We start from the raw sequence: 18,044 nt of genomic DNA on the forward strand, positions 1-18,044 counted from the left end.
AAATAGTTGAATTTTCTGGCAAGTCGGGACGGCCGACCGCCACCCGTGGCGGCGCGAGCGGCGGCACGTGGCCTATGGGCTGATGATGTCTTTTAAACACTAGTAGATTCCCTGAGTTCATGTTTAATATCCGCATAACGTAAATTGATTGTCTGGACTTAGTTTCATTTCGATACGTTAATAGGTCATTATATGAGTTGACGATTCGACCGTTGGATCGTCACCAAACTTTAATATGTTATAATGAATAATATTTGAGGATCATAGGAACTTACAGATCGGGAATCTGACGTACGGATTTTCCCGAATTGGATTTGTAAGTGATGTGATATAAACTAGCACTCAAATTAAACTCTCTTATTGACAATTGTAGTAAAGATGTAAGTAGGGATCGTTCTAGACCGGGGATTAGGAGGAATTGCTAATCTACTTAAAACTGACTTAAAAACACAAAACTAGGCTTGAAAACACTTAACTAGACTTAAAGAACTCAAAACAAACTAAAAAGACTCAAAACAATCAAATAGACTCAAACTAGACACTAGAGGGTGATTTGGGCGAAAATTGATTTTAACTTGACTCAAAACACTTAAAAACACAAGTTTGGACATATTATAACTAATTTGACACAATAAAGTAAAGGGGATTGGGTTTTCGACGAATTTAAAGTAAAGACAAGTAACTTAAAAACTTAAACAAGTTTAGCACGAATTTGGGGGAAAATATGGGTGATTGGCTAGCTAGAGGGTTCTTCTCCACACTTGACACACTTGCACACAAATCGATTTCCAGTTGCTTTTTCAATAAACCATGAACCTCAACGCCCCAGATTAACCGTGAACAGCACTAATTAACCCTCAGATTTTCCTTAAGTCATTGAATTGGATGGACAATGCATCGGCAACCAAATTATTCTTCAATAGTCCCCTGCATGAACAACATAATAGAGATACAATCAAAGATCATTAAGCTTTGTGAAAATTATAAGCATTGACAAGGCATTCGTAACTATGAACAACATGATACTCCTGCCAGGAATCTACTTAACACGATTGTGACTAGCAACCTCCACTACTTATGAATATAAGTTCATAACGATTAGGTGAAACTCCCTTATATTCTAGCATCAAATTCATGCATGCAAACTAAGTATGCATCCTTAATCAACACACAAGAATAAGTTCTGAATCAAACAGTTAAGTAAATTGCATTCACAATTTATGAAATCACAATTGGAAGTAATCAATTCATATTGCAAATATATTCATGGCTTTGAATTTCCCCCTAACTAAAACAAGTTTAGCTCCTCATGTTCGCAAAACAAAGATAATTAAACTTAAACATTGAAAACAAAAGATGGATTACACCTAAGAATGTTCCAGCAATCCAACTTGAATGGCAAGCACATCCAATGATCCTCCTTCTTCTTCTTTGCTATGGCACAAGGTGTGGGTGAAGGTTTGAGTGATGAATTATATGAAAGGATGGCTGAAAGTATGAATGGTAGTGAATGGATGGTTTGAATGGTGCGGCAAGGTCCTTTATTTATAGGAGAAGGAAGGGGCACAGCTGGGAATTAAATTGGGAAGGGTTTAAGGGTAACAAATCAGAATCCCAAGAGGAAAAGGGCAAGTGATATGCGGCAAGCCTAGAAAGAAAGGGGAATGTGACTTCCTTGCACGGCAAGGAAATTTTCCTTGTAGATTTGGTGCGGCAACCTTCTTTGACTGGGATTAGGTCTTCTAGGATCATTTATTTAGTGTTCTAAAATAATTAGAGATCCTCCTTGCAGCTAGAAATTAAGTGGTGAAGGATTAGGAAAGTTTAGGACAAAATAAGGTAACTTTGGCTAACATTCTTTCTTTCTTGCTTGCATCCTTTACTTCCTTTTCTTGAATTAATTTCTTCATAACTTCAACATAATCCTAGCCTCTTTTAGTCTTCAAATTCGTCCATCCACCTTGCTCCATGCATGTGCTATCCATTCCAAGCCCAAAATGCACCAAATGCACTTTCTTGCCACTTTAGCCCTTTAAACCTACAAACACACGAAAATAGCTTAAAATACTAAAATAACTAGGAACTAACAACATAAATGCAAGAAAACAAGCTAATTAAGTCGCATAAATATGCTCCTATCAGTAAGTTTATAAAATAAATGTTAACTGCCACTTGGTTTTGGACAATTGGCGGAGATCCGACCGTTGGATCGTAATGAAATTTTAGTATGTTATTCTAGAAGCATAATGTGGATCTTTGGAAATTGCGGATTGGAAATCTGATGTGCGGATCTTCCGGATCGAGTTATACAGGGTTGTGGACCCAACCGTCGATCGAAGATCGACGGTTGACTCTTGGTCAATGGGTCTCAAATTATTCTTAAAGGTCCTTGAGGATATGTTTTATGTAAATTAGGTATTCTATCGGTAAGAACTCTGAGACGTGATTTGATACTTGGCCACAGGCGGCGATAGGTCGTGATGTCTCGACATTCCTGTGAAGGAGTCGTAGCGCGGATATATATATATATATATATGTATGTATGTATAAGATTGACATCTCCTCAAACGTTTATAAATTGAATATTTCATATAATTATTGTCAATGCTTTGAAGTACTAATGCGAACTACGAATGACTTGATCCCTGTTTACGGTACGTAGGCAGTCTAACAAGATGTTAGATGCAGTCATTTAATAAATGAGACTAAATATTTGGGACAATAGCCTTGTTTGGGGAATTGAATAATGTGAGGGACATTGGTGGAAAATGTGAGAATTAACCTTATGATTTGGTAGTTAATTGTTGTTCATAAATCAATGTGTGAAGAATCAAGGAATTGAAGTAAGGAAACATAAGTAATGTTAGTTAATTAAACTAGTGTCTAATTGGGCTTATCACCAATAATTATTCCCAAAGGTAAATGGTTCGAGAGTGGGGCGTTACAGTTATTGCATTTTAAGCCATTTGTTTATGTGTTTATATATCTGGAAATATTATGATATGGTTGAAATTCAAATTTACATCATGATATATCCATATGTATATTCTTGCACATAATTATTGTGAGCGCTCTGGAGTTCAAGAATGAACGCAGGACACACAGGTAAGTTCAGGTAAGTATACGGTATTAGTCGAACTGATGGGGTTATGGTATGACTACATTTATGTTTTAAGTAACTCCGACACGGTCGTACAAGTTGCAATAGTAAGCAACTCCGGCATTGTCGTACATGTTGCTTATGAGTCGTACATGTGGTATTAGATGGATTTAAAGCTCATAAACCTGCACCCTGGTGTTAGTGCTCCCACTCGTGGCTAGGGCACAGTCTTTCACGTAATGTTCACCTTTTGCACCATACGCTCACCTTGAATTCAAGGTAGGTGCACATGTCTGTCGTACAGACCACTATAGGTGGTTCCAACTCGTAGGTGACTCTTCACGTGATTGTAGCACTTGAGCGTATTCATTTACACCCAGTCTTGTCGTACAGACCACTACAGTGGTTCCGACTCGTGTGCAGGCGTAGTGCCGTATAGGTCACTAGAGGTGACTTCGGCTAGATTGAGATATAAGCTATAGACTTAGCCATACAAGCCACAAGAGGTGGATCCGGCTGACATATCATTTGCATATGCGATGAGATATGAATATGTCATACAGGTCGCTATAGGTGACTCCAACTTATATGCTAGCAATGATTGATGAGATATGGATAAGTCGTACAAGTCATTAGAGGCGACTCTGACTTATGAGTTAGCATATATGTAATGAGATGCTAGCATATATTTATGATGAGATATGTGATGAAATGCTAGCATATATTTATGATGAGATATGTAATGAAATGCTAGCATATATATATGATGAGATATGTTACGAGCTAGCATTTATGATGAGATGCTAGTATATATTTATGATGAGATATGTGATGAGATGCTAGCATATATTTATGATGAGATATGTAATGAAATGCTAGCATATATATATAATGAGATATGTTACGAGCTAGCATTTATGATGAGATGTTAGTATATATTTATGATGAGATATGTGATGAGATGCTAGCATATATTTATGATGAGATATGTTACGAGCTAGCATATATGATGAGATGCTAGTATATATTTATAATGAGATATGTGATGAAATACTACCATATATTTATGATGAGATATGTGATGAGATGCTAGCATATATGTGATGATATGTGATGAGATGCTAGTATATATTTATGATGAGATATGTGATGAGATGCAAGCATATATGGGATAAGATATTGATTCAACCGTACATGATGGGTGGATCAGGCTAACATGTCATTTCCTATTGGTTTAATTCACCTGGGTTACTCATTCCTGTTAAGATATTTGACATAGCATAACCATAAGACTATCATTTTGGTTATGGTTTTGATTTATAGTCACACCTGTTATTTTCTGGGAAATTAAGCAGGTATTACGGCGAAGGGATACTATCTTTGGTAGTTGGAATTGGTTTGAAGAGTTTTGTTTCACTCACTCACATTTTCTGTTTTTGTACCCCTCCAAGTTCTAGCAGCAAGGTTTCCGTATCGACGAAGATTCGTGACACTTCCCAGTATAGGTGGCTTCCTTTGATGGTATAGTCATTATTTTATCTTAATGTACTTTACTTATGCTTTGTATCACGCTTGAAATGGGTCCAGACCTGCTCACTGCGCACTCGTGTACTTATGCACTTTTAGATTTTAATTTATTCACATTTTATACATTATCACACTTTATAGCTTCGTCACATTCCAGGTGTCGGCCAACACGACTCAATTTGGGGTCCTAGTGGACATTCCGGGTCGGAGTGTGTCAAGATAGTTGGTGTTCCCCACAAATGGCACATGACACCTGGGTTTCTTATTTTTATATTTCACATATTGGCACTTGAGTTACTATCTTCCTATTTACCCTCAGAAAACTTTTGTTTCTCTCAAACCTCTCTTTGCCTTCTCTCCTATCTCCGCTTCTCTCTGTGCCTTCCTTTCTTCCAGAAAACTCTCAAGTTAGTCAAATTGGTTTAGATCTTTTCATCGCGGGTTACAAACGGCAACGCTCTCTTGCTGAAAAATAGCGAATTTGGTCTCGATTTGAAGAAAATTTGAAGCCCATAAAAGATTGCATCTCCTGCTGCCGATTTGATTTGGGTAATTTTTTGCCTTGAATGTTGTGTGCTTGCGAGTGTAAGTTTGGATTTTAAATGTTTTTGTTCAAATTTTTTGGTTCTGATTTTGGGAATTTTGATTGTAGCTTCGGCTTCTGGGTGATGATGGTTAATTTGGCCTTGTTTTCGATTTCAGGAGATCGGGTTTTTCGAGTTTATGATTTTTGTTTGAAGCCTGCGAAGACCTCTATGTTTAATGTGAGTGGTTTTGAAATTCCATAGTTTTGGTTCTACTTGCAGCCTGAGGTGTGATTTTTGATCTGAAATTTCCAAGCTTTTTGATTAATGTTAACCCAGATTAGTTAACTATACAACAACAACAACAACAAAGCCTTTTCCCACTAAGTGGGGTCGGCTATATGAATCCTAGAACGCCATTGCGCTCGGTTTTGTGTCATGTCCTCCGTTAGATCCAAGTACTCTAAGTCTTTTCTTAGAGTCTCTTCCAAAGTTTTCCTAGGTCTTCCTCTACCCCTTCGGCCCTTAACCTCTGTCCAGTAGTGACATCTTCGAACCGGAGCGTCAGTAGGCCTTCTTTGCACATGTCCAAATTACCGGAACCGATTTTCTCTCATCTTTCCTTCAATTTCGGCTACTCCTACTTTACCTCGGATATCCTCATTCCCAATCTTATCATTTCTCGTGTGCCCACACATCCCACGAAGCATCCTCATCTCCGCCACACCCATTTTTTGTACGTGTTGATGCTTCACCGCCCAACATTCTGTGCCATACAACATCGCTGGCCTTATTGCCGTCCTATAAAATTTTCCCTTGAGCTTCAGTGACCTATGACGTTCACACAACACGCCGGATGCACTCTTACACTTCATCCATCCAGCTTGTATTCTATGGTTGAGATCTCCATCTAATTCTCCGTTCTCTTGCACGATAGATCTTAGGTAGCGAAAACGGTCGCTTTTTGTGATCTTCGCTAGATTGCTCCGGTCATTAGTATGGATAAGTATATAAATGGATATAGATAGGAAAGCGAACACAAGATGTACGTGGTTCACCCAGATTGGCTACGTCCACGGAATAGAGGAGTTCTCATTAATTGTGAAGGGTTTACACAAGTACATAGGTTCAAGCTCTCCTTTAGTGAGTACAAGTGAATGATTTAGTACAAAAGACATTAGGAAATATTGTGGGAGAATGATCTCATAATCACGAAACTTCTAAGTATCGGAGTGTGGTATCGTCTTGACGTGCCTTATCTGTCTCATAGGTAGATGGGGCATCTTCTCTGGAAGTACTCTTCCTCCATCCCGGGGTGGTATCTTTAACTGGTGGAGATGCACAAGGTAATGTATCAATTTCACTTGAAGCTTACTTGTAGTTTCAGGCTTGGTCAAGCGCGATACAAACCATGTAGTAGGAGTCCCCCAAGTCGCCGAGCTAGGGGATCTGCTGAAAGAGGTGACAGACAAGGTAAGCAATCATAGCTCCGGCTGATTGTTCACAGTCTCCCTATCTTGCAGGCAGCATGAAGGATAAAGAGAAGAAAATGAGAAGAGATGATATGGGATACTTTTGCTTTTGAAGAAGTAACTTTCCACAGGCTTATTCTTGAACTGAGCTGGAGGGTTTTCTGGTTTCCTCCAAAGTATAAGGCCGACTGAAGAATTTGAGGGTCAAAACAAGTCCATCAAATCTAGAGTACGTTCGACCCTGCTGATATGGGATACTTTTGCTTTGACAGAGTAATGGATGTATCGGCACGTGTGCTGTTACGCTTGTCTCCACCTGCTTCCTTGTATCCTTTTCCCTTGCCCTATCTGTTCCTCATGCAGATGCGGTATCTTCCCTGGAAGCATAAGATGTTGAAGATGAGTACTCGAGAGCAATGTCAGGTAAGTAATCAGGTAAGGGGTTCCAGGCAGTCAGTTCCTGGCTGGAAGCTTGATTCCAAGTAGTGACTGATTGCTCTCTTTCTCCTTGTCTTGCAGGTAAGAACAAGGTCAAAGAAAAAGACAGGGAAAAAGCATGATATGGGATACTCTTGCTTTTAACCCTGATGATATGAGATATTCTTGCTCTAGTATAGCTTGTTTGCAGAGGGATTATCGGGGGGAAAGAAAGCTGAATATTTCGAAAGGCTTCGTTGGGAGTGCCCTCTTAGATATGAGGAAGGGTTGAGCATTTTTGCAGGTCTGCCTGTCCGTTGGGGATGGAGGTCGACATATATAGGAGTCTCCTTAACAACAAGTAGTAATGCTATTCCTTTACCCTACTTGGTCATAGCACGGTAGTGGGAGCTGTCAGCTTCACATGTTTTAACGCTGTCAGAGCACTTTGAAAAAGTGGTTTGTGGTATCTGGAAAGCTGATGTTGCGTGTGAAGATTACAGACAGCTTTATCCAAGGAGATTCGGCTCTTGAAGTTGGGAAAGTGTTGCCTCTTCGGTTTTCGAACAAGCAATCCTATCGGGGATCTGGCTTTCGAGATTCGGAGAACGATGCCTCTTCGATTTTTGAGAAAGCAATCATGCTGGGGGTCTGGCTCTCAAGATTCGGAAAGCGGTGTCTCTTCGATTTTTGAGAAAGTAATCATGTTGGGAGTCTGGCTCTCGAGATTCGGAGGGCGGTGCCTCTTCGATTTTGGAGCAAGCAATCTTGTTGGGAGTGTTTTCTCGAATGTGAGTAAAGGTTGGGCATGTTTGCTAGTCTACCTTGCCACGAAGCACAGAGGTTGACACACAGGGACTTTCCAATTATCCAGCAATGGTACTGTTCCTTTACCCTCTTCGATTTTTGAGAAAGTAGTCATGTTGGGAGTCTAGCACTCGAGATTCGGAGGACGGTGCCTCTTCGATTTTGGAGCAAGCAATCTTGTTGGGAGTGTTTTCTCGAATGTGATTAAAGGTTGGGCATGTTTGCTAGTCTACCTTGCCATGAAGCACAGAGGTTGACACACAGGGACTTTCCAATTATCCAGCAGTGGTACTGTTCCTTTACCCTTGTGGGTAATAATATGGTAGCTAGACCTTCAAAATTTATGTGTCTAAACTTTGTTAGTGTTGTTTCTTTGCTATTCTTTTACCCTTCTTGGTCAGAGCGATGTAGTGGGAGCTGCAAGCTTCACGTGTTCAACTTTGGCAGAGAACTTTGGCAAAGTTATCTGTGGTACCCATGAGCTACTGTTGCGTGTGGGAAGTGGGTGATTGAACAGTAAAACTCATGTGCTTTCTACTTCACCAGAAGTCTTCGACCGAATGCCCATAATTTCCACAAAGCTGAGTGTGCGTGTGACAGGTGCTGACAAGGCTGGAAAAGTAGGTGCCTCTTCGATTTCTGAGATCGGCCCTCGTGGTCTCTGAGCAGCCCAGCTTTTGAGAAAGCAAGCGCCTCTTCGATTTCTGAGATCGGCCTTCGTGGTCTTTGCGCAGCCCAGCTTTTGAGAAAGCAAACGCCTCTTCGATTTCTGAGATCGACCCTCGTGGTATCTGAGCAGCCTTGCTTTTGAGAAAGCAAACGCCTCTTCGATTTCTGAGCAGGCGCCTCTTCGATTTCTAAAGCTCCGTCGAGTGCAGATTTTTATAGGGGCTGGCATTAAGTTCCAAAGCACACTTGAATCTCCACCAGTAGAAGCTCCATTCTTGCACTTCTAAGATCTTGATTTGTCCGACCTCTTCTCTCTTCAACACCTTTGAAAATGTATGGCCCATCCGACCGTCGTTTTGACTTGAACCTTGTTGAAGAGGCAGCCCCGCCTTCTCCTGACAACATATGGCGTCCATCCTTCGTCTCCCCTACTGGTCCTCTTACCGTTGGGGATTCCGTGATGAAGAATGATATGACCACTGCGGTGGTGGCCAGGAACCTTCTCACTCCCAAAGATAACAGACTACTTTCCAAACGGTCTGATGAGTTAGCTGTTAAGGATTCTCTGGCTCTCAGTGTTCAGTGTGCAGGTTCTGTGTCTAATATGGCCCAACGCCTATTTGCTCGACCTCGCCAAGTTGAATCATTGACGGCTGAAGTGATGAGTCTCAAACAAGAGATTAGAGGGCTCAAGCATGAGAATAAACAGTTGCACCGGCTCGCACATAACTATGCTACAAACATGAAGAGGAAGCTTGACCAGATGAAGGAATCTAATGGTCAGGTTTTACTTGATCATCAGAGATTTGTGGGTTTATTCCAAAGGCATTTATTGCCTTCGTCTTCTGGGGCTGTACCGTGTAATGAAGCTCCAAATGATCAACCTCTGATGCCTCCTCCTTCTAGGGTTCTGTCCAGTACTGAGGCTCCGAATGCTCCCCCTCCGGTGCCTTCTCTTTCTGGGGCTCTACCGACTGCTGAGACTTCTCCTAAGCAACCTTTGTGAAGGCTCCCTCTTGTTTGTTTATTTTGACTTATGTATATGTACATATTTGTAGCTTATCGGGGATATCAATAAATAAGCTTTCCTTCATTTCAACGTATTGTGTTAAATACACCAAAGCCTTCTTCGCTAAGTTCTTTGAATTTTCTTTTGTTGAAGCTTTGTGAGTGGAGCATGTAGGTTGAGGTAGTGTTCCCTTAATTTCCTGAGTGAGGAAAACTTCTCGGTTGGAGACTTGGAAAATCCAAGTCACTGAGTGGGATCGGCTATATGAATCTTAGAACGCCATTGTGCTCGGTCCTGTGTCATGTCCTTCGTTAGATCCAAGTACTCTAAGTCTTTTCTTAGAGTCTCTTCCAAAGTTTTCCTAGGTCTTCCTCTACCCCTTCGACCCTGAACCTCTGTCCCATAGTCGCATCTTCTAATCGGAGCGTCAGTAGGCCTTCTTTGCACATGTCCAAACCACCGTAACCGATTTTCTCTCATCTTTCCTTCAATTTCGGCTACTCCTACTTTACCCCGGATATCCTCATTCCTAATCTTATCCTTTCTCGTGTGCCCACACATCCAACGAAGCATCCTCATCTCCGCTACACCCATTTTGTGTACGTGTTGATGCTTCACCGCCCAACATTCTGTGCCATACAGCATCGCCGGCCTTATTGCCGTCCTATAAAATTTTCCCTTGAGCTTCAGTGGCATACGGCGGTCACACAACACGCCGGATGCACTCTTCCACTTCATCCATCCAGCTTGTATTCTATGGTTGAGATCTCCATCTAATTCTCCGTTCTTTTGCAAGATAGATCCTAGGTAACGAAAACGGTCACTCTTTGGTATTTCTTGATCTCCGATCCTCACCCCTAACTCGTTTTGACTTCCATTTGCACTGAACTTGCACTCCATATATTCTGTCTTTGATCGGCTTAGGCGAAGACCTTTAGATTCCAACTCTTCTCTCCAAAGGTCAAGCTTTGCATTTACCCCTTCCTGAGTTTCATCTATCAACACTATATCGTCTGCGAAAAGCATACACCAAGGAATATCATCTTGAATATGTCCTGTTAACTCATCCATTACCAACGCAAAAAGATAAGGACTTAAGGATGAGCCTTGATGTAATCCTACAGTTATGGGAAAGCTTTCAGTTTGTCCTTCATGAGTTCTTACGGCAGTCTTTGCTCCTTCATACATATCCTTTATAGCTTGGATATATGCTACTCGTACTCATTTCTTCTCTAAAATCCTCCAAAGAATGTCTCTTGGGACCCTATCATATGCTTTCTCCAAATCTATAAAGATCATGTGTAAATCCTTTTTCCCATCTCTATATCTTTCCATCAATCTTCGTAAGAGATAGATTGCCTCCATGGTTGAGCGCCCTGGCATGAACCCGAATTGGTTGTCCGAAACCCGTGTCTCTTGCCTCAATCTATGCTCAATGACTCTCTCCCAGAGCTTCATTGTATGACTCATTAGCTTAATACCCCTATAGTTCATGCAATTTTGTACGTCGCCCTTATTCTTGTAGATAGGCACCAAAGTGCTCGTTCGCCACTCATTTGGCATCTTCTTCGTTTTCAAAATCTTATTGAAAAGGTCAGTGAGCCATGTTATACCTGTCTCTCCCAAAACTTTCCACACTTCGATTGGTATATCGTCTGGGCCTATTGCTTTTCTATGCTTCATCTTCTTCAAAGCTACAACCACTTCTTCCTTCCGGATTCGACGATAAAAAGAGTAGTTTCTACACTCTTCTGAGTTACTCAACTCCCCTAAAGAAGCACTCCTTTCATGTCCTTCATTGAAAAGATTATGAAAATAACCTCTCCATCTGTCTTTAACCGCGTTCTCTGTAGCAAGAACCTTTCCATCCTCATCCTTGATGCACCTCACTTGGTTTAGGTCCCTTGTCTTCTTTTCCCTTGCTCTAGCTAGTTTATAGATATCCAACTCTCATTCTTTGGTATCTAGTCGTTTATACATATCGTCGTAAGCCGCTAACTTAGCTTCTCTCACAGCTTTCTTCGCCTCTTGCTTCGCTTTTCTATACCTTTCACCATTTTCATCAGTCCTATCCTTGTATAAGGCTTTACAACATTCCTTCTTAGCCTTCACCTTTGTTTGTACCTCCTCATTCCACCACCAAGATTCCTTTTGGTGTGGGGCAAAACCCTTGGACTCTCCTAATACCTCTTTTGCTACTTTTCGGATACAACTAGCCATGGAATCCCACATTTGGCTAGCTTCCCCATCTCTATCCCACACACACTGGGTGATTACTTTCTCTTTGAAAATGGCTTGTCTTTCTTCTTTTAGATTCCACCATCTAGTCCTTGGACACTTCCAAGTCTTGTTCTTTTGTCTCACTCTTTTGATATGTACATCCATCACCAACAAGCGATGTTGATTAGCCACGCTCTCTCCTGGTATAACTTTGCAATCCTTACAAGTTATACGATCCCCTTTCCTCATTAGAAGAAAATCTATTTGTGTTTTTGACGACCCACTCTTGTAGGTGATCACATGTTCTTCTCTCTTCTTAAAGAAGGTGTTGGCTAAGAAGAGATCATATGCCATTGCAAAATCCAAGATAGCTTCCCCATCCTCGTTTCTCTCCCCAAAACCATGGCCACCATGAAAACCTCCATAGTTGCCTGTCTCCCTGCCCACGTGTCCATTTAAATCTCCTCCTATAAATAACTTCTCCGTCTGAGCAATTCCTTGCACCAAGTCGCCAAGGTCTTCCCAAAATTTCTCCTTCGAACTCGTATCCAACCCTACTTGAGGTGCGTACGCACTAATCACATTGATAAGTTCTTGTCCTATTACAATCTTGATTGCCATGATTCTATCTCCTACCCTCTTGACATCTACAACATCTTATGTCAAGGTCTTGTCCACGATGATGCCAACACCGTTTCTCGTTCTATTTGTGCCCGAATACCAAAGTTTAAACCCTGAGTTTTCTAGATCCTTTGCCTTACTACCAACTCACTTAGTTTCTTGTAGGCACATAATATTTATCCTTCTCCTCACCGTAACTTCCACTACTTCCATAGATTTTCCCGTTAAGGTTCCTATATTCCACGTTCCTAAACGCATTTTGCTCTCTTGAACTCTACCCTTCTGTCCTAGCTTCTTCACCCTCCCCCGTCTAATAGGATCAAAGTACTTCTTTTGTGTGTCCCGTGTAAAGTTGATAGGAGCATATGCTCCCAAACAACTTTGAGTGGAGTCGTTCGAAAAGAAGTTTCTATGGCCCCCTTGCTCATTTAACACTGCATCCGGGTGCTGATGGAGATACAGCGACCCTTGCTCATTTATCACTGTGCTCGGGCCACACAGCGCGCCACTTACGGGTGACGCCCTAGCTTTAGCGCAATTTTGTTCTAAATTCATTTTCATAAGGATTCGACGTGATCATGGAGTGATTAGTTAACTATAATCAAATTTTTTTTTTTCGGGTTATGTAGCTGAAGTAGCTAAGGTTAAGAAAGAACAATTGTGGCTTAAAGTCTTCATAAGTTGAATCTCAGTTCGATTCTACCAACAGCCGCAACCGTTCAGACTTTCCCAAAGGTAAATTCTTTTCTCTTCCTTACAAAATTTGATATTGATTTTGAAAATAGCGAAAACACCATAAAACAAACTGATTTTCTCAACCGAAGATTATGATATATGTTTCTAAGCGGTTTGCCTTTGGAAAGCAAAAAAACAAACTGAGCAATTATAAGATTTGACCAAGTAAATGGTTTCCCATTTGATTATTTTGGATAATTACATGCTTGAGGATTATTAATTGATATATTTGATAAATACGTCTAATTTTAAGGTAGGAGCCTTTAGATTAGAACTCACTTTATGGTTTTGCATTAGAAGACAATCTGTACTCCACTTCTTAAGCAAGTCTGGAGGAAATCTGCTCTTAGTTGATGCTCTGTCTCCGTCTTTTTTGCCTGCTTTAAAATGCTTTCTTCTTATTTCTAACTCTTAAAATTTTTTATTTTTGTTTTATTAATTTGATTCGGAAGATTTTCACAGAATGGCTTCAATTGAGTTAGGTTTTGTTCAATTTAATCTCATTAGTTTCATTCCAATTCAATGATTTTGTGTAACGCTGAGTTTTCTATTGGAGAATAAATTTTCTTCGTAGTTCATTCAATTTTGTTTTATTTTTTTATTTGGATTTTGAAATTGAGACTCCTAGCTTTGCCCTCATCAAGAAATTTTTTAGTAAAATGCAGGTGCCGAATGAATGACTAATCAATGTGGGAGAAGCTTTTAATTTTTTTGGGTTCAATTTTAAATGGGTTGTTAGCAACCATTGAATTGCTTTTGGAGTTTTCATTTGATAAGAGAGATGGGGGGTTCTTTTGGGTGAAACTTTTGATCCGTGAGATTTTTAGTTAGGTTGTGTTGTGGGTTTTCGCAAATTTCTACCGTGTTTATGCATGCATTTTTTGTTATAGATTTGGAAGAAAATAGCATTACAGGGTGTTGAGGGTTTGTTGGCGGGGGGAATGACATGCCCCGACCCCCGAATACCAGGATAGACACGTGCTGGCCAACAACCGAGGGTGACGAAAGCCATTAATTGATACAAAAGCTAAGAATAAGAAACAAATACAGGTTATGAATTTAAATACAATGAACTAACAATTTAGGAACGTGTTCAGAGCATACAACTAAATTTAGTCACTAAAAAGAATTAAGATGAAATTGAATGAATAAAGAAGTGGGTCCTACATCGAGAGGATTTAAAGATGCTCCTGCGGAAGTGTCTTGACGCCGGAATTAGGTGCCTTGATTCTAAGTCCTGAATGGGGACGCAAAACAAAGGTGAGTGGACCAAATTCATATATATATAATAATAAAACAGTTATCAAGATACTAACCCCCACAACTTAATAATGAAAACTACTAGCATAATAAGTGATGGATTTAATAAAAATCCTAGCATGCCAAAAATATGTCAAAAGCCATATAGCGGAATATCATCGCATAAATCAAAACAGTAAACGTCTCATAAATCGTCTCGTAAGCGCGGTGTGCTGCTAGTAAGATCACTGAATAAATATAATTCCCGGCCCAATGCCTACTCCGTGGTCTCTGCACCTGTAGCCAGAGATTACCAACTCCCGGCGCAATGCCTTTTCATGTCCCTCAGCCCGTAGCTAGGGATTATTTCTCCCGGCCTAAATGCCAACACCAAATCCTCGCCCCAGGCGGCATAGTGTCCACTACGTACGCACAAATAGTTACGCCTCTCATAAATAACCACTTTATAGTATAAATACCGATAATCGTTTATACTATAAAAATGGTTTCAAAAACATGTTCTAGCATCCTATCGTCATCTATCAGATAGTCTACCAGTTCATGGTTTTTATAGAAAATACGATATGTTAAAATATAGCTCAATATAGGCCAACAATTGATTTCTCACCAAAAACACGAGACGAAAATCAATATATTCAATAAACATGCTTATCATAAATCAAATCGTAAACTCGTAAGGCATGCTATTCATTTATGTAATTAAATTATCAAATCATGTAATTTTAGAAAGGGGTCCACTCACAGTACTTAGCCGCCAAAAACTGCGCCACTAGCGAAGACGGAAGCGTCACAATAATTGCTCCTAAGCATATAAACAGCACATTTAGGGTCCAATTAATAAAACTCTATTATAGCAATTGAATTTGGGAAAACGGACGTCGGAAACGGATTCGGGACGTCGAATTACTCTAAGAAGGATCTCGGATAATTTCGTAAACGTCAATAGAATATTCCAAAGAATATTCCCTGACGGAATATTCTCTGATGGAATATTCCCTAATGGAATATTCCACAAAAAGGTTTGAGCCGGCTAGGATTTAGGGTTGGAAGGGTTAAAGGGTTTAGGCTTAGATTTTTAAGTGGGTTAGGCTTAGGTTTTTAACATATAAGGCCCAAAGGCTTTTAAAACCAAAAATAAATAAAACAGAAAATAAAAAGGGTTGGAGGGTTCTAGGCCCAAAGGCCTAAACAAAATAAAAAGAGAAATGGGTTTGGGTTGGGCTCGGCAGGGAAGGCCCAAAGGGCTTGGGTTTGGTGGGTCGCCGGATTCAAAGGGAGGAGAAGGCCGGATTTCGGCCGGAGAATTCCCAAGCTCTGATGGAGCTCAAAACTCAACCAAAACATGTCATTCAATATACCAAATTGAAGCCCTGAAGGTAAGGAATCGAAATATACCCTTGGTTCCCGTAATCGGGGCCGGAGTTGGCTGGAAAATGGCCTGGAAAATACGGGTTCGCCGAGAAAACTGGGCTTTCCGCCAGAATTTCTGGGCAACCTTTAAACATCAATAACTTTGTTAATACTCAACGAAATCGAGTGAAACAAAAACGAAAGTTATAGTTCTCGAAGAGAGGAAGAGAATGGTACCTCACACGACATTTAACTCGCCGTGGTTTGGCCGAAAAACACCTCGAAAGCCGCGGAGGTCGCCGGAAACTGGGTAAGATTCAAATGAATATAACTTCTTCAATACTCAACTAAATTGGGTGAAACAAAAAGGAAAGTTATACTACTCAGCGAGACGAAGAGATTGATACCTTGCACGCCGGCCAAATCGTCGTCGTTTAGCCGGAAATAGGCTCGAAAGCCGTCGGACTCGCCGGAGCTCGACGAGGGAGGAAGAGATCAGTGGTCTCCGCCACTATGGTGCACCATGGACCTATCCTGGGTTCGAGTTCTTGCTTGGGAGGGCCCTAGGGTGTGCGTGTGTAACTGGGTGTGGGTGTGGATGGTGTATCGGAGAGGAGCGGAGAGAGAGTTGTAAAAATCAGAAAAAGAAGAAAAATGGGAAGGGAATCGGGGAAAAAACAGGGGTGGGCCCCTTGGGCACACTATTTAAGACCCAAAAATAATTTTAAAAGCAAGATGCTCTCAAACTTAGTGAAAATACAATTTAATTTAGGGGTGGATGTAACAGGGAACGCAGCAGCGTTGAGATTTTACCGGTGAGATATTAGGGTGACAGAAAAAACGGACAAAGAGCATCGAAGACACATTTGGGATTAGGGGTAGTAAAACAGGGGAAAAGAATATGACAGAGGAATGGACTCTTAATTTTTTCTTAACTGGTTTGCAATTTTGCTTGCCTTTGGGGTTATCGTTGGCGTCAAGCCATTTGGTGTCAAGTGGTGTCTGTTTTTTCATAACTTTTATTACTAATTTTTATGTCGTTTTCGATTTTATGTCCTGGGATTTCTGAATTTTGTCGTTCATTGTCGGTTTTTTATTTTTATTTTTGTCTTCGTGCGTTTGTTTAATATGTTGTGTCTGTGCTGGGACGCCGTTTTGCAAGTTCTCTTTCCATTGGGACCGCTATATTTTTAAAGTGTTGAGGGTGAGATTTAGATACTCAAAACACTCCATTTTTTTTTCCTTCCAAATATGCACATTTGGTTCTCTTCGGTTTGAAATGTTTAAAATTAAATGGTTATTTGGATAAAATGGTTTATTAGTTTATCTTATGTGTTGTGATCAGGAATTCAATTGGATCGGGTAAAATGCTTTATCAATTTATGTTATAGGGAATTTTGTGTATTATGGTCTGTGAGTTTTATTGCTCATCGTTTGTTCTTTTTTCTTTGTTTGCCGTTTTCTTTTGCAGGGGATCACTACAGTTTGGGCATCTTTACAAGTTTTAAATTGCTTGAGGGTAAGATTTAGATAACAAAATTCGAAATGAGGCGTTACTTTTCTTTTTGGAAACTAATTTAAAAGCTGTGCATAGATCTTAACTATGTTGAAATGTCTTGATAAAGTAGATCCACCAAATTGGAAATATCAAAGTTGTCAAAAATCAGGCTAATTCCTTTGTGATGATGACAAAATGTTAAAAGTGTTGAGAAAACAATGTTTGCATTAATTAAATGATAACATACCATTTTAAGAACCATGATTAATGCAACCCAATTGTAGTAATGATTCTTTCAACATAACTCATTTTGATGAAATTCTGACGGAGTCAATGAAAATGACCATACATGCACGTTTTGATGAGTTAAGGGATTAATGGTCATGAATTTTTAGTTAAGGTACGATTGCTCTAATTGGAATGAAATTGTGGAACCATTGCTACAATTTTCTCTGAGTTTAATATACGTCATTTGAAGGGAATAAGCTTTTGAATTTTACATTATTCCTTTAAATAAAAATCACGTTGAATTTTTTTACCGATGTCATTCTAAACATATGTGCAAGGACCAGTTTGTATTTAAAACTCACTAATGGCTTTGCTTTAGGCTAAGAAGATTGCATCCCAGTATCAAAAGGAAGCAGACAAGTGCAGTTCAGGGATGGAAACATGTGAAGAAGCAAGGGAGAAAGGTGAAGCAACATTAGAGGCACAGCAGAAACAGACTGCACGTGCTGCCTCTTCCGTTCTGATTTGAAGAAGATTTCTCAAGCGGCTATAATTTCAAGGCAGGTTGGTTTAAAGCAGTTCCAAAATTTGGGATCGTTTGGGATAT

At 40.2% G+C, this 18,044-nt stretch overlaps 1 protein-coding gene and 3 long non-coding RNA genes across 6 annotated transcripts; 2 read left to right on the plus strand and 2 right to left on the minus strand.

The window, feature by feature from the left end:
- The first annotated feature begins 4,929 nt into the window (after positions 1-4,929).
- Positions 4,930-17,979, plus strand: LOC126614709 (uncharacterized). Of its 3 annotated transcripts, none has more exons than XR_007620492.1 (5): positions 4,930-5,212; positions 5,330-5,391; positions 12,996-13,101; positions 17,183-17,230; positions 17,817-17,979. It is a non-coding gene; the product is annotated as an uncharacterized LOC126614709 (long non-coding RNA). The 3 variants fall into 3 exon arrangements; XR_007620490.1 differs by having other exon boundaries at positions 17,196-17,230; XR_007620491.1 differs by lacking the exon at positions 17,183-17,230.
- On the minus strand, positions 5,498-12,905 carry LOC126614697 (uncharacterized). The gene is made up of 2 exons (XM_050282354.1): positions 9,919-12,905; positions 5,498-5,681 (listed from the first exon to the last, which is right to left on the minus strand). Exons 1-2 carry the CDS (start codon positions 10,711-10,713, stop codon positions 5,535-5,537), a joined length of 942 nt encoding a protein of 313 aa, XP_050138311.1. The 5' UTR covers positions 10,714-12,905; the 3' UTR covers positions 5,498-5,534.
- Positions 6,179-8,187, plus strand: LOC126614715 (uncharacterized). The gene is made up of 2 exons (XR_007620501.1): positions 6,179-7,841; positions 8,058-8,187. It is a non-coding gene; the product is annotated as an uncharacterized LOC126614715 (long non-coding RNA).
- On the minus strand, positions 14,136-16,262 carry LOC126614716 (uncharacterized). The gene is made up of 5 exons (XR_007620502.1): positions 16,119-16,262; positions 15,949-16,017; positions 15,757-15,856; positions 15,104-15,163; positions 14,136-14,338 (listed from the first exon to the last, which is right to left on the minus strand). It is a non-coding gene; the product is annotated as an uncharacterized LOC126614716 (long non-coding RNA).
- Positions 17,980-18,044: the final 65 nt, after the last annotated feature.

This window comes from Malus sylvestris, chromosome 3 (assembly GCF_916048215.2).
Source record: "Malus sylvestris chromosome 3, drMalSylv7.2, whole genome shotgun sequence".
Classification (NCBI taxonomy): domain Eukaryota; kingdom Viridiplantae; phylum Streptophyta; class Magnoliopsida; order Rosales; family Rosaceae; genus Malus; species Malus sylvestris.

Coding starts and splice junctions, on each gene's coding strand:
- LOC126614697 (XM_050282354.1), bottom strand. CDS start 10,713: ATGTATGAAGGAGCAAAGACTGCCGTAAGAACTCATGAAGGACAAACT. Junction 5,682..9,918: donor GATGCGACTATGGGACAGAG/GTTCAGGGTCGA, acceptor TACTGGACAGAG/GTTAAGGGCCGAAGGGGTAG.